Here is a 16,542-nt window from a genome sequence, read left to right as displayed (position 1 = left end):
GAAAATGAAAGGCGTGCATTCTTACCATTTTGAGATACAACACAGTACCTGAAACTGCAATTTTTGAAAAACAAAGCGCCCCCAGTTCTGTTCACTCTAAATCTAGGCGAAAGCAGGGAAATCCCAGCTATCTGCTTTGCATTGTAGCTCTTGGGTCATGCCTTTCCCCTAAGTGTGCTGCCTAGCCATATCATCCTGTGGTATTTCTGACTCAGCTTTGTGAATTAGCCAGTTCTGAGTTACAGTGAGGGTTTGATTTGCTGGGCTAACGGAACGGAGATGTAACTGTTAATCTCAACTATCCATTAAATGCCTACGTACAGGTAGTCTTTGACTTACAACCGTTCATTTAGGTACTGTTCAAAGTTACGATGACCCAGAAAAAAGTGCCTTGAGACTCTTTTTCATACTTACGGCCTTTGCAGTTTTCCTATGGTCATGTGATCAAAATTCGGACTCTTAGCAACTGACCCATATTTATGGCGGTTGCCGTGCCCTGAGGTCATGCAATGACATTTTGAGGCCTTTTGACAAGCAAAGTAAATGGAGAAGCCAGATTCACTTAACAACCGTGTTACAAATAAACAACTGCAGTGAGTCACTTAACAACACTGGCAAGAAAGATTGCAAAATGGGGCAAAAAAAATCACTTAACTGTCTCATTTAGCGACAGAAATTTTGAGCTCAATTTATGGTCATAAAGGAAGGACTACCTGTAATTTTTTGGAAAAAAATATTGTTTGCTTAGAATCTATGTGGATGTTGTAATCATAAAATCAATGTAAACTTAATTTTCTCATCTAGACTATATGAAATGTAATGGGTTGTCTGCTATTAGTGGCATTGTTGAAGAAAGCATACACTTTGCCTTTTACAGTATTGGAAAATTCTCTACAAGAGACTATCAGACTGTCTATCAGATGAAAGTGAAACGTAAGTGGATTCTGCAACAAGATAAGTTATTGCAGATCTAGTAAGTCTAGGAAAATAGTTGAGAAAGGAAAAAAAGCTTAAACATCATCAAGAAGTTGCAGAACTTAAAAAAGTTAATGCTAGAAACTGAATTGAATTGAAGTACTTTGCTATGGAGGAATGGATCAAAATACCTGTAGAACACCGAGAGACTGATTACCAATTACAATAAATATTTGGTTGTACTGTACTTATTGCAAATAACGATCAGTCTGTACAGCCATTTATTAAGGAAGTGATTACTTTTTTGCATTGGCGTATCACACATTGAATTACTTTGTTTACGAAACAAATGCAGTTGGCACCAACCTCTGAAAGTGTTTGTTTACCCAAACTCCATTTCTATATCAATAGGACCCACATTGGAGCTCTGCTAACTTAAAGTGACAGTCGCACTCAAAAATTCAGAAAATCCAAGTAGGCATGAATAGTTTTTCACAGCACTGTCTAGATGTTGCAAGGAGGCTTAAAAAAATTAAAATAGATCTGTCCCCAGCATACAACCGAGTGCATCTTGCAGATGGATGGATGGATGGATGGATGGATGGATGGATGGATGGGCGGATTTATTGATTCTACCAACTAAGCCATTTACAACCCCAGTTCACAATACAATTACCTTGATCTAAAGCAGGGGTGTCAAACTCAATTTCATTGAGGGCTGCATCAGGGCTGTAGTTGACCTGGGGGTGTGTGGCCAACTGGGTAGGTATGGTCAACTGGGTGGATATGGCCATCTTGACACCACTTACTGGGTGTTGCTGACTGGGTGGTTGTGGCCGACTGGGTGGTCTGGCCAGCTTGACGCCACTTCCCAAACTGCTGGCATGTTTCCTCTTTGCATTGGGTAGACCAGTCGGAAGCCACACTGGCTCAATGTTTCCTCTTTGCATTGGATAAACAACTTGGATAGACTGGGCTGAAGCGACATGTGCCAGTCCCTTACATTTTCCAGGATGGCTCCATGGGCTGGATCTGACCACATCACTGGCTGGATCCAGCCTGTGGGCCTTGTGTTTGACACCCCTGATCTTAAGGGATTCTGACAATAGGTATTTTCTCATCAGAATTATATTGGATATGAGTGGCTTAAATATTATGAGGAATGTATAAATAAATATATAATGTAACTTAAATCAGAAATGCTAGTGAATGTTTATTGTACTTTTATTAATCTACAAAGTGGCATATTTCTGGTATTGTATAAACTTTCACTTCTTTGTACCTTGATTTACTTTTATTGCTCTTATCACGTGGCCAGTAGCTAAGAAAACAAGATATGGTCACCTTGAGTGACCCGTGTTCACAACAGTTCTGCGAATTATTTTCCAAATTAAAGTATTTGCATTCCATTTTTTTTATTGGTTTAATTTTTATAATTTGTACAATCACATCAAGGAAAATTGTTCTCTTTATTTTTGATATATGATGACTGGGATGAAAACCTCTAGTAATTTAGGCCATTTTGGAAATATGTTGTGTGTTTTCTGGGGCAAACCTAAGTTTTGCATAGTTGCATATTAACAAACATGCTCCATTATAGCCTATTCAGAATAAATCATTGCTGATCACTAAGTTACGTTGCTTCTATAACATTGTTGCTCTGGCTCTGTTCCTTCCTGAATGTGAACTATTTTGACCCCTGCGTGTTATTTAATTTAGACCAAAGGTATTCAGAATTTGTTTTCCCTCCTCTGTAGAGTTAAACTTTGTAGAATGGGGAAGATGAAGTGGTGCAATCCATTGCACATGTGTTTATACTTAAATTCCACTGAGTTCCATAGCATCTTTGCAAACCTGCATATAAGGTTGCTATCTCACATTCCTAAAAGTGGTGTTACTTTTTCCTTGGCTTTGCATTGTTGAGTGAATTCTGACACTAACACTTGAACGTAAAAATAAAAAGTGAGGCTTAACATTCAGGGAATTTTTAATGTTGAAAAATCAATAAATGAAGTCATTTCTTAGCTATTATATTGTGAGAAGCTTGGGCAGATATCTCTGGTAGATTCGGGAAATTATTGACCTTGCTCATGTAGCACATTAATCTTAGCTGTAGAAAAACAACAAAAAAGTCCCACTAAATTTCTGCATTGAACAGGTAGTCCTCGTTCACAGTGGTAATTGAGACTGGAATTTCCATCACTAAGTGATGCAGTTGCAAATCATGATGTCGTGTAATCATGGCACTTAGTGACAGGACTTCTGGCAGTCCCCAGTTACCATTATGAAATGAATCATCATGAATCGTTAAGTGAAGAGCTTATATGATTGAGACTTACGACTTTCAACTTTCTGCCAGCTTCCCCATTGATTTTGCTTGTAGGAAGCCAGCAGAGAAGGTTGCAAATCGCTGTCATGTGACCATAGGATACTGCATTGGATAGAAATCCAGGTTGGTTGCCAAGTACCTGTATTGTGACTGTGGAACACACTGTGATAGCTAGAACTTCATGGACCAATCATTATTATCATTCATTGAGCTCTGCTGTTTGAGGACCATCATAGTTCCTTTAGAGATTAGAGCTGGGACTGCTAAGAAGCCACATGTAGACCCCAAATTGCTTCTGGCTTATCATGTGAATCCAGTCCCCTTTTGATGTGGCTTTACAGTGAATCACTTCTAGCCATTGGTGAACTGGAATTTAGCCTTGGTGGAGGGCAAACAGCTTGTTTCATCATTTCTCTACTTCACTTCCATAGAAAAGCACGACATTGAAGATATTGGTGTCATTCCTTCCTCACCTTACTTGATAGCAATTTGTATTGTTTTACTAGCTACTTATAGGGGATGCAATGGCTCAGTGATTAAAGATACTAGGCTTGTGATTGGAAAGCTGGGTTTGAGCACCATGCAACAGGGTGGACTCCCGTTACTTGCCCCAGCTCCTGCCCACCTAGCACTTCGAAAGCATGCAAATTCAAGTAGATAAACAGGTACCACTTTGGTGGGAAGATAACAGGATTCCATGTGCCTTTGTCATGTTAACTCATGTTTTGCATCTGTCTTTACACAAAGGGATAAAACAGTCCAACCTGTCAAAAGCAGCACCACAAAAATCAGATTAGGAACACAAATTGAAATAGGGAAGAAAATGGTAAGTGAGCACCTGTCTACCCTAGACGAGTTCAAATCACCAGGACCGGATGGATTACACCCCAGGGTTCTGAAGGAACTAGCAGACGAGATCTCAGAACCACTGAATTATATCTTTCAGAGATCCTGGAACACCGGGGAACTACCAGAGGACTGGAAAAGAGCTGATGTGGTTCCCATCTTCAAAAAAGGGAAAAAAATAGATCCAGGAAACTACAGACCTATCAGCCTGACCTCAATACCAGGAAAGATTCTGGAAAAAATAATCAAGCAACGAATTTGCGAACACCTAGAAGCAAACAAAGTAATAGCCAAAAGTCAACATGGATTTGTCAAAAACAGATCATGCCAGACTAATCTTATTGCATTCTTTGATAATGTGACAAAATTAGTGGACCAGAAGAATGCCGTTGATATAGTTTACTTGGACTTCAGTAAGGCTTTTGATAAGGTAGACCATAACCTACCACTAGATAAAGTAGAAGAATGTGGGTTAGACAGCATCACCACCAGATGGATTCGTAACTGGCTGACCAACCGCACTCAACGTGTAGTCCTCAATGGAACTGCATCTACATGGAGGGAAGTATGCAGTGGAGTACCCCAAGGCTCTGTTTTAGGCCCAGTACTCTTCAACATCTTCATCAATGATTTGGATGAGGGAATAAATGGGGAACTCATCAAATTTGCAGATGACACCAAGCTGGCAGGAATAGCCAACACTCCAGAAGATAGGCTTAAGATACAGAAGGATCTTGACAAACTTGAACATTGGGCACTATCTAATAAAATGAAATTCAATGGTGAAAAGAGTAAGGTTCTACATTTAGGCAACAAAAACGGAATGCACAGGTACAGTATAGGTGGTACCGTGCTCAATAGTAGTAACTGTGAGAGGGATCTTGGAGTTCTAGTGGACAACCATTTAAATATGAGCCAGCAGTGTGCAGCAGCTGCCAAAAAAGCCAACACAGTTCTAGGCTGCATCAACAGAGGGATAGAATCAAGATCACGTGAAGTGTTAATACCACTTTATAATGCCTTGGTAAGGCCACACTTGGAATACTGCATTCAGTTCTGGTCGCCACGATGTAAAAAAGATGTGGAGACTCTAGAAAGAGTGCAGAGAAGAGCAACAAAGATGATTAGGGGACTGGAGACTAAAACATATGAAGAACGGTTGCAGGAACTAGGTATGTCTAGCTTAAGAGAAAGAAGGACTAGGGAAGACATGATAGCAGTGTTCCAATATCTCAGGGGCTGCCACAAAGAAGAGGGAGTCAAGCTATTCTCCAAGGCACCTGAGGACAGAACAAGAAGCAATGGGTGGAAACTAATCAAGGAGAGAAGCAACTTAAAACTGAGGAGAAACATCCTGACAGTTAGAACAATTAATCAGTGGAACAGCTTGCTTCCAGAAGTTGTGAATGCCCCAACACTGGAAGTCTTTAAAAAGATGTTGGATAGCCATTTGTCTGGAACGGTATAGGGTTTCCTGCCTAGGCAGGGGGACCTCCAAGGTCCCTTCCAACTCTACTATTGTATTGTATTGTATTGTATTGTATTGTCATACTGTCATGCTGGCCACATGACCATGGAAATGTCTTCAAACAACTCTGGCCCCTTTGGCTAAGGGAAAGGGGAACATGAACACTGCCTATGAGTCGAGGGATGAGCACTGCCTCTTAGAGTCGGACACGACTGGACAAAGAAAACCTTTGCTTTTACCTTTATTAGCTATTCACCAGGTTTACCAGGTTTCCAACAAGTTTAGGCTTATTTACAAGATTGTCCTCTTAACATGATTCACTTCTTCAAAGTTTCTTGCATTGTACTTAAATATATGCTACTCTTGTATTTGATAATAGGCTAGTCTTTCTGATTGGAGATGTGAAGCTTGGATGGTGTTTGGGTATTTATTTGGGGACAAGGTGAACAACTATTTTTGCATTATTTTGCATCTCAGAATTGTTGGAAAAACAGTGTCAGGGCATTTAGTGGTACAATTTGAGGACACTACATTGAAGCATCACATAGCCCATGGTTTTGTGGATTTCTCCCCTAGTTTTTTGATGCCTCCAGGTCAACTGATTTAACTAATTGCAGAGTGGACTCGGTTGAAGAAGAAAAAAGAAACAATGGCTATATTCCCAAATGTGAACTACAGGTAGTCCTTGACTACTATTTAAATTTATGACAGACTTCTTTAAAAAGCTACTGGTCACGTGATTGCACCTTAGGCAAATGGCAATGAGCTTGCATTTACAACATTCTCAACAGTCTCCTGCAATCACATCACTATAATTTGTGATATTTTTTATTGTTTATCTTAGATTGCTTTCTAAGAACAGTTGCCCATTTGAAAGAATGAATTTGTTTGAAAACCATTTGATTTTCGTAACAACTACATGATTCACTTTATGACTGTTGTAAAAAAAGGTTGTAAAAGCAACTCCAGTGACGTGATGCATCAACTCACAACTGCAACTTACAACTTGCAACCAAAATTCTGGGCTCCACTGTGGTCGCAAACTGAGAACTACCTGTACTGCCTGATACTGCAGTCATCCATTCAGAAGTACTGTGTGAGTCAGCGCAAGGCAGCTTTAGAAAACATTGAGTGGGAAAATGCTAAAACTGAGGATATGAAAGATACTTCAGCTTCAGCTACAATGCTGTGCTTGGAAGTGGGGATTTTCTCTCTTGATAATAGACTTTTGTTTCACTTCCTTGGTGAATTTGCATAGATTTACATTCAGTTTTGCTAACAAGCAGCAGATAAGGCATTTCCTTAAAGGAAAAATAACTACAGTGAGAAGTTCGTTGCTAAGGTGCTAAGTTTTTGTTTTGTTCTGAGTGTTTTTCTTAATTAATAAATACCAGGAAAAGATATGGCTTTCTCTGAACTGCTGCTTTTGAACTCAGTAGATAGCAGCTTTTTTTTTTTTACTACAATAGAACAGTCCATATTAATGTTACTTTATTAACTATTGCTTCCAAAACAAAGAAGCTTTCTTGTTGAAATTTTCAGTATAGTTTGTTAGGAGTCAGCAGCTTTTTCCTAGGCTGGATTCAGCTTCATTATTGTATGGGTAGCTGTCGCTTAAAGACCATTCATTCAGTGACTGTTCAAAGTTATGATGGCATTGAATGAATGGCACCAATGACCAGTCCTTGAAATTATGGCCGTTGTAGTGCCCTGGTGGTCTTGTGATCAAAATTTGGACACTTGGCATCCCGGCCTCATTTGCGATCATAGAAGGGGCTTCAGCTTTCCCCCACTGCTTATGTATCTTCATCTTTTTGGTCGTTCTGCACTCCACCACCCTGTGGTCCTGCACACTCCATCACCACAATTGCCCATAGCTGATCTTTGCCATCTTCTTCCTCCCACTATTGATGAGACATGTCTGGCCTGGCCATTCGCAAGGCTTTCTTCCTGGCTTCTCAAAGTCACCCAAGGCCTTAGGGAGAAGGTTTCACATGGCCAGCGGTTGCCTTACGAATGGCCACTTGGACACACTTGGTCAGCAGGACAGAAAAGATGGTGAATTTGCGGTAGTGGAGCACAGGGTGTCTTGAATACCTGCTAGTCCCCAACTCTGGCTGTCCTGACCCTACACAGCATTCAGCAGCCACTTTTTAGAATAGAACAAAATTCTTAATTGGCCAAGTATAATTGGACACACAAGGAATTTGTCTTCGGTGCATAAGCTCTCGGTGTACATAAAAGATGTAAGTGATAAATCATGATGATAATCATAAATACATTCATCATGAATTATATGATACAACACTTAGTGATAGTCATAAGATACTAAATAAGCAGTCAAATTCATACTAGGAAACTAATAAAAGAATATAAATCGTAGAGATACAAGCAACAAGGTTATAGTCATAAGTAGAAAAGGAGATAGTAATAGGAAGGATGAGAAGAAGAATAGTAATACAGTCTTAGTTTGACAGTGCTTTGGGAAATAGTTGTTGAGCAGAGTGATGGCATGCGGGGGGAAAACTGTCCTTGTGCTTAGTTATTCTGGTGTGCAATGCTCTATAACGTCGTTTTGAGGGTAGAAGTTGAAACAATTTATGTCCTGGCTGAAATTGCCATCACCCAGCAATGTAGTCATGGGTATCATAGTTTACAACCACATTGCTTAGCGATGGAAATTCCAATCCCAATTATTGTCATTAACTGAGGATTTGTTGTGGGACTTGTTGTGATCATGGAAGTTATGTTCCAATGTATGGTGAAATTTTAAACTGAATTTGTGATAGAGCTTTTATCAGTGGGTCTAACTAACTTACAGGTAGTCATTGATTTACCACCTTAATTGAGTGCACAATTATGGCCTTAAGTCATGGCATCCTGTGACCCGAGACCTGGTTTTTTAAACATTTTTTGCTGCACTTAATTGAATGCCATGATCATTAAGCAAACGCTGTGGTCATTAAGTGAATCAATTTTCTCCAATGGTCAATTTTTTTGATGACAATTGGAAGTGAGCTTTGGAAACCAGCAAAAAGTGTCCCAAATCACAGTCATATGATCGCGAGACACTGCAAATGTCCATAAAGGTGAGTCAATTGCCAAGCATCCAAAATGTGATCATGTGACCATAGGGTGTGGTTGACCATTGTAACTTCAAAAAAGGATGCTTTGTAGCTCTGGGGAGGTCTGTGTAATTTTGAATGATAAATAATCAGTGATATGTTGAGGACTATCCATATATTAACCATACTGCTTTTTCAGTTTTTCTCATCATTGCTCTATTATCATCCTAAAATAAAGATGCCCACAAATTGAACTCACCTTGTCTGTTTTTCTGTACAAGTAGTTTTCTTTATTTATGAAGCATTAGATTGCAGCCATGCATCATTTTTATTTTCTAGCAATGTCTGCAGAGCCTGCAAAGTCGATAGCAAAGATTGATGGTGCGTTTTGAAATATGCCAATTTCCTATTGGATGTCAAAACTTTCTTCTGGGACAAGAAAACTGGCAGATGCACTTAGATTCATATTGATTGGCTCTGGAGGCTTTTAATTTATTCATAGTCCTCTTGTATTTGAACTGAGAAACAATAAATTCCAGCTTCAGAACAAACTGTCCTACCAAACCATAGTCTGAAATGGGTTTAAGGTTGAAACTTATTTTAAATATGGTGTCTGATTTCCCATAATTCTGAAGACTTCCAGAATTTATTGCAAAACGCAGAGCAGTAAAGAAAGAAGAAAAGGGATGTATTTGTACATCTAAGGCTTATACATGTCTTGGCTTAATAACCTGAAATTGTAACTTGAACTGAGTGATGCCTACTTCATTTGGCATTGTGAACAGTGGTGGGTTGGTGGGTTGCTCTTACCATCGCTACTGGTATGGTGATTGCAGTCTGTTCGTGCACACGCCTGACGTCCAGCACCCCTGCAACAACAAAAGCTTGTTGGGGCTTGTGCAGGCACCGCATCCTGTGCGCACGTGCTCAGTGTGTCTTCTGGCATAAATACAGCTATAGAGCGCAGGCGGACGGGCAGGCCAAATGTGCTACCATACCGGTACGCTCTCAGCTGCTCCAGGCCACTACCGGTATGGCCGTACCGGTCTGAACCAGCAGCAACCCACCACTGACTGTGATGGCTTTGCTTTCAAATCTTTTCCTCTGCTGCCTGATTATGCTGTGATTGTCAGTTGATTGAGGTTGTCCCCGTCAACCTCAACCACCTATGTACAAAATAGGAAAATAAAACTCAGCTTTGAGTTAGACTTTTGAAACAGTCCCAACCTTCCATGATGCAGATAGTCCTCGACTTACATTCACAGTTGGGGCCTGAATCTTGGTCATTAAAACACCCATATTACTTTTTTGTTCAGCAGCTGCAATGCCAGCTCTCCCAATTGTGGACATTAAGCAATCACTTGGGGGTGCCTCAGGGGCTACGGGTTCACGGGTGGGCAGAAGCCTTTACACCCCATCATGCCTGGTCCATTTATCTTTGCCTTTTCACGCATCTGATGAAAGCATTTTTCTAGCCTTCCAAACAATCACATCCATTCGCTTCCTGGCCATAAAAGAGTCTTCCTAGCCTTTGGAATGATTGTTCTGAAGGCTTAGAGAGGCTTTCTCACGTCTATACACCACAGTTTATAAACTACAGTGGCTGGGCTCCCATGTTGCATTGAACTGGGAGCAAAGAAATCCCTTGGACTAAGTGGATGAATCTTATCTTTGTTTTATGTTCCACAGAATCACCAATATTTATTTGCACGTTTTCAAGAATTTATCTAATTCCAAGGATGGAGCAAATATGTGCATCCTGTGGCTGGGCCCTGTTTTTGTTTTGCAAAGTAAAACAAAATAAGGCTATGGTGCCCAAGTGACTTAGGTTGCGATACAGAAAGTTCTCAGATCTAGGTTTTGCACACAGATGTTTTCAGTGTTGAGATAGGAGTCAGTATCTGAAGAGCCAAAACAGCTAAGTAATGAGTGATAACAGAACGTTTCAGTAAACTAAAATATAAATACTAGTATTTATACGTAACACTGAGAAATCTTCTTTTCGACCATTCTCCATAGTTCAAGATCTTATTGAGATGGATTTCTTTCTGTGCAGATGATTTAGCATCTTTACTACTGAAATCATTTCCATATTTGCTGATCCTATGAATATGTGGGATCCTTAAATACAAATCACTGCCTTTGCTGTTTCTTTTCCTTCTGGTTGTGTGTTTTGCATGTGTTTCAGGCAAAATAAATCATCATATACCATATTTTTCGGATTATAAGACACACTTTCTTCCCTCCTAAAAGTGGCTGAAAATTTGGGTTCGAGTTATACTCCGAACGTAGCCCCGCCCACCCACATGCTCCTCCCCTTCAGCCTTGGCGCGTCTTCTTCCTGGCTGCAGAGATTGCCACCAACAACGGTTTGTGTTTTTGGGCTCCACACATTGCGTTTTCAGCCTCCAAATGCTCGATGCGCGGTGCCCAAAATGGCTATCTGGAACAGGAGTAAGAGAAGGGGTAGCTTCTCTTACCCCTTCCCCGCTTTGCCTGCTTTAAACACTGGAGCTCCCTCTGAGGATCAGCTGTGCTTTTGAAGCTACTTTTCAGCCCAAACACAAGCTAAGAGGTCTTCCATGGTTTGCCTGCTTTTCTAATTGCTGCTCCCTCCGACAATCAGCTGTGCTTTAGAAGCACAGCCCCCATCATCCCCAACCTCAAAACCAGTGAGCAAACTAACGTGCTGAAGCTGACCAGGCTAAGGACTAGCCAGATGAATGCCTGGTAGGCAGAATCCCCCCCCCCACTTATTTTCCTTCCCAAAAACTAAGGTGCGTCTTATTATAATGTGAAAAATATGGTATTTCTATTTTTAATCTATGTCTTTGTTTACATGAGATTGATAGAGTGCTATTTCTTCTTTTTCCATTAGGTGTAGCTGAAGAAAAGAAGTAGAGGAGGAGGAGGAGTTGAATCCTTTTACCTGCAGCGAAGGGGTGGAACTTTCACCAACCAACACAGCTGAAATTCCGCCATTATGAATGAAGTCGCCATAGTGAAGGAGGGATGGCTGCACAAAAGGGGTAAGCCAGTTCACCCACCTGCACATAGCATCTTCAGCATCCATCCCTTCATTCTTATTCAGGGAAGACCAGGTGTTGCCAAAAAGGTCAGGAAGGTGGTCGCAGCTACATAATCAAAACTTTGCCCCTTCCTATGTGTAAAAAAAGGAGTGAGATTTTGATCGTGCAGCCGCGGCTGCTCTTTTGACAATCCTGATTTTCCCCTTCCACCCCTATGGATCCCATGTTACTTTCAGTCCCTTTAAACCTGCCTTTTTGTCACATTTTGTAACCTGCCTTAAACACCAGGTGATGGAGGAACAGTAGGAGTAAAAGCAGTGAGTGAAATTCAATTAAAAGTCACTAAAACAACAGTGCTGTGGTTTTTTTTAAAAAAAAAAATTTTTTTATTACGGTCATAGACCAGCATAAAAGTGCTTTATTACACTTCAGTGTCCCAGTAAAATAGTAAAATTCTAGTCTTTAGAAGCCGAAGTTGGATACTCTTCAAGCTGTTTAGATAAATGTGTCCCCAAATAAGGAATGGTAGCCAAATGGAGAGAAAGGAATATTTGCTTCTTTTATTACTGTTGCAAGAAAATTGTGTGTTGTTAGCGCTACTGTAATGAACAGGTTACATCTATTAAAGCTGGCAACCACAGATGTATGAATGAGGCTTCCTGTTTTGTGCAAGATTTTTTTTCCTGGAAAACAAAACGAACAGTAGAAAAGGGAGTGCTTAGATTTTATGGGCTTCTAAAGCAGAGCTCAGTGATTCTTTTAATTCAGAGGATGCGTTTGAGGTTTTGAGAGTAACATGCTCATTTTTGCAAATTGACTAATCACAATAAACCCATTTAGCAATAATTCATCTCTTTAGCCCTTCAGATGGCTCTCCAGCACCCCAGAATTTTTCTTTTCCCTTTCTTATCTTGAACAAGTGGGTATACTTCCAAGCAATCCACTTACCCAGAAGAGACGTAGTCACCTGCTGGGTTGCTGCCCAGCTATCTGCAGGTGCCATAAAAGTGGAGAAGTAGACTATTCTTCACCACAAAATAACTCCTAACAAAGGTTCTCACTTGTGCTTGGCTGGCTTTGATCCTAGTCTTCCTCCAGCAATGTTCTAGGCATTATATGTGCTGTCTCTTCTCCTGTAGCTATTCTGTGAGCCACTCTATGAGATCCACAAACACAGAAAGTTCAAATGGGGATTATCCAAGTCCCTTGTCATATGTTCATTCCAAGTTGCAACCTTGACCTCAACTGGACTAGGAACCTCAGGAATAATTCCAAACTCCCTCTGATACCTTAGTGCAGAGGTGGGGAACTATGGCCCTTTTATAACCTGTGGACTTTAACACCCAGAATTCCTGATTCCACGCTGGCTCAGGAATTCTGGGTGTTAAAGTCCACAGGTCATAAAAGGGCCATAGTTCCCCATCCCTGCCTTGGTGGATTCATCAGTAATCTGGGATAGGCTGATTAAATAGACCCTTCCCCTTTACAGTAGGAGTTGACTACAGAGAATTCTAGAGCCAAGAGGCAAAGAAGTGATGTTAACTTCCCCCAACTCCAGATCATATTGCACCTACTTCTCTATGTCCTTCTTTGTACAATCAGGTCTTCTCCTTCCTCAAAACGTCACTATTTAAAAGATTCATTAATGGGAAGCTGTCGTGCTGCAAAACAAAACATTCGCCCTCAACATAATCTCTATTTCTAAGAGAGCCTCTAGATCGCACATAGTACTCTAGAGATATTTTGAAAATGAAAGCAATTAATTTTCTTTTACAGCGGTTATAAATTATTTTATCATATTGGTTTACAATATTTACATTTTATTATCTGTTTTATAATCTCATTTTGTTTGTTTCAAGCATACAAAGAATCAATAAAAAGGTACTTTGACAAGGTAGCATTCTCTCAGACACTGTTGGTATGGAATTTGGAAGTCTTTCTGTGCAGCTGCTGTGCAGCCCCTGTGGCAAGTAGAAGCTATGGCTGAAAGTGGGGGGGGGGGGAGGGAGCTTTGCACAAGTTTAACAGGTGTGCCAATTGCACCCTTTCCTTGTCCAGCAGGCTTTCCTCATTGTCATATACAACTCAGTCACCCCTGGACTGATCATGGGCCTTTGGCAAGCTCTGGGTCTGTTCCTAGACCACACTTAGAGAGAATCATTGGTAAAGAAGACCAAGCCTTATCCAGTTGGAGCTTCCACAGGCATAACCTCACTTTCCCCATCTATACTGTCTAAAACTCCCTGCATAGTAAGCAATTAAAGTGCTATAAAACAGTAACTCCAAATCCCGGCACTTTCAGACAAGCTAGAGTCATCATTGAAAACATCTGAGAAGCAAATGCAAGGCTTTTTGTCTGCAAAAAAGAAGAGAAAATTGCAAACATGCTACAGCAGCTTGGAGGAGAGTTAACACAGACACAATGAAGTCAGAATTATTGTCATACTATAAGCTAAGATCCCACGGGCACACTATGATTGGTTGAGTTGATTCTTCATCACTGCTGCAGGCATTCCTTTACTTGCTTCAACTCTTCCTGTAATCTCTCTGACCCAGAGATCAATAAGGCAAATGCCAAAGCTGCCTGCATATTTCCTATGAAATTAGTAAGTGTCTATGATAGCCTAGAGGGTTCATTAGGCACCTGGTTCCAACTATCTTATGCAAAGGTTTACATTAAATCCATCATAACTAAAAGCAAAGGGACTCCACCTTCAACCTTGCAATAAAATCCAGGAACTGAAGGATGGCTGCTGCTAAATATTGGGGCAGCTGGTCCACAAACAGCTGCCCCATCTTGTTTGTAAAACTCAGTGTTACATACAGGCCCGATTGCTCTTACTTATTTAGTGACAAAGAGGCCAAGGGACAGGTGTGCATGTCAGGTTCTTCCTTGCTCTACTACAATCTCTTCAGCAGATGATTGCTCTGGCTTTTAAGGCTTCACTTTAAACCCTTAACATGGGTGTCAAACTCGCCGCGTCACTCGCCGACTCCACCTTTAAAATTCAGGCTTCCGGTCTTTGTCTCCGTGTCTCCCAGAGGAATCTCTTGTGGATTGGTATTTTTTAAACTTTCTAGGGGAAATTTTCTATCTATTGCCAGACTTATTGGAGAGATTCTCTTCTGCCTGGTTCTTCTGCTCCCGGACTCACCTGGCTACCCTTCTTTTCTAACTGTTTATCTTATATTTGGACTGAACTTCTAACGTTATAAAGGATGGCATCCAAAAGACCCCCTCCTGGAAAACCTGGCTTTGCTACTTCTGCTCCAACATCCGCAACATCCAGTCCAGCCACACAGTCAAAGATAACAGAACTGATGCAACCTAAGACTACAGAGATGGACTTTCAACAAATGCTTCAACAAATTTTACAGGGCCAAGAGGAAATCAAGAAACAACTAAGGGAAATGAAAGATGAAATTAAAGAAAATCAAGCCCAAATATATAAGAACTCACAAAGACTGAATCTTGTGGAAGGGGGGGTGGAGGAGGTGAGGGGGGGGGGTAGAAGCTGTGCAGAAAGGGAACAAAGATCTTGACATCCAACAGATGAAAATAGAATTTGAGAGAATGTCCTATTACCTTAGATTTCAAAATGTTATAGAAGAAGATGGGGAAAACATAAGGGACATCATGACAAACATCCTGGCTGACTACACACACAAAGAAAAACAACAGATGGGGTGGGATATAGACCTGGTTTATAGAGTGAACTCAGCTTATGCTAGAATACACAATGTACCCAGGGAGGTTCACATTGAATTTCTTAGAAAAAGCACAAGAGATGAAATTCTGGGTGCAAAGGGGGCAAGCATTGACATACCATGATATGGAGATAACCATTCTGAAGCAGATCCCTAAGAAGATTAGAGAAAAAAGGAAGAATTATTCGCAATTAGCGAATAAATTATACCAGAAAGGGGTGTGGTTTAGATGGTTGATGCCTGAAGGTATGCTGATATTCTGGGAGGAGACAAGAATTAGAATCAATTCACCCATAGAGGCGCAGGCCTTTATGGAAAAAAACAAAACACTCCTAGAAAGAACACGAGACACTACAGCGGACACGCAGGACACGGGAGGGGCCAGAGCTCTGCCAGTGGAGGGAGATGGGGCAATAGCAAGAAGACTCAGATCACAAAAATAAACAAGAAAATCATATTATTATAAACTGACCGAAAGTGATAATGGAATTATATCTGGATTTTATACTGTAATGTCTAATCTGATTGAATTTAGTAATAGAACTAATATGCTGATTGTAATCAATTATATACCAATGCATTATATATAAATGTATACTATGAGTATGGAGAGAGGGGCGTCTGTCACATTTTGCAACTGCCAAAATTTGTATACCTGTCCATTTACCCTTTTCCCTATAAATGTTGAAAAACCAATAAATTTTTTTGTTAAAAATAAACTTGCCGCGTCACATTGCCGTCATGTGATGTTTCACAATTTTTTCCACTTCGCGGAGCTGGGGTGGGCGTGGCCTGCATGTGATGCATCTGGTCCGCAGGCCACCAGTTTGACACCCCTGCCTTAGGGGAAAGCTATTACAATAAAACTCTTCTCATGGCCTTTTTGAGATCAGGAAGAATGAGTACCCTGGATGTTTCACAGTGATGAAAAAAATACATATCTGAAAACGTAACAGCAGTAGCACTTTTTCACCACTTCTGACAATAAAGTAACTGAAAAACATTACCAAGGAATATTTGGAAGCAATTGCTAAACACCTACAAAGGAGGAAAAAAGCCAGAAGTTTCTTTCACAGAGAATGAAAACATTTGGGAACTTGCAAAGCATATCTTTATACAAGATTATGTAGGTCATACTGAGAATCAGTTAATCTTCAGGACTGAGAAGGGATTTAAACCCAG

General features: G+C 40.6%; 1 protein-coding gene across 4 annotated transcripts in view; it reads left to right on the top strand.

Annotated features, from left to right (window-relative positions):
* The window catches only part of AKT1 (AKT serine/threonine kinase 1), a 158,732-nt gene that overhangs the window by 52,422 nt on the left and 89,768 nt on the right, over window positions 1-16,542 (top strand). For all 4 annotated transcript variants that reach the window (XM_081969877.1, XM_081969878.1, XM_081969879.1 and 1 more), the window contains exon 2: window positions 11,502-11,652. In XM_081969877.1, the coding sequence (XP_081826003.1) occupies window positions 11,607-11,652 (46 nt within the window). In that variant the 5' untranslated portion in view covers window positions 11,502-11,606. The remainder of the gene's footprint in view (window positions 1-11,501; window positions 11,653-16,542) is intronic.

The sequence above is a fragment of the Natrix helvetica genome, assembly GCF_964273705.1.
Source record: "Natrix helvetica genome assembly, chromosome: 1".
In the NCBI taxonomy this organism is placed as follows: Eukaryota; Metazoa; Chordata; class Lepidosauria; order Squamata; family Natricidae; genus Natrix; species Natrix helvetica.
Note: the sequence above shows the minus strand (reverse complement) of the source record. Positions and strands in the feature narration are given on the sequence as shown.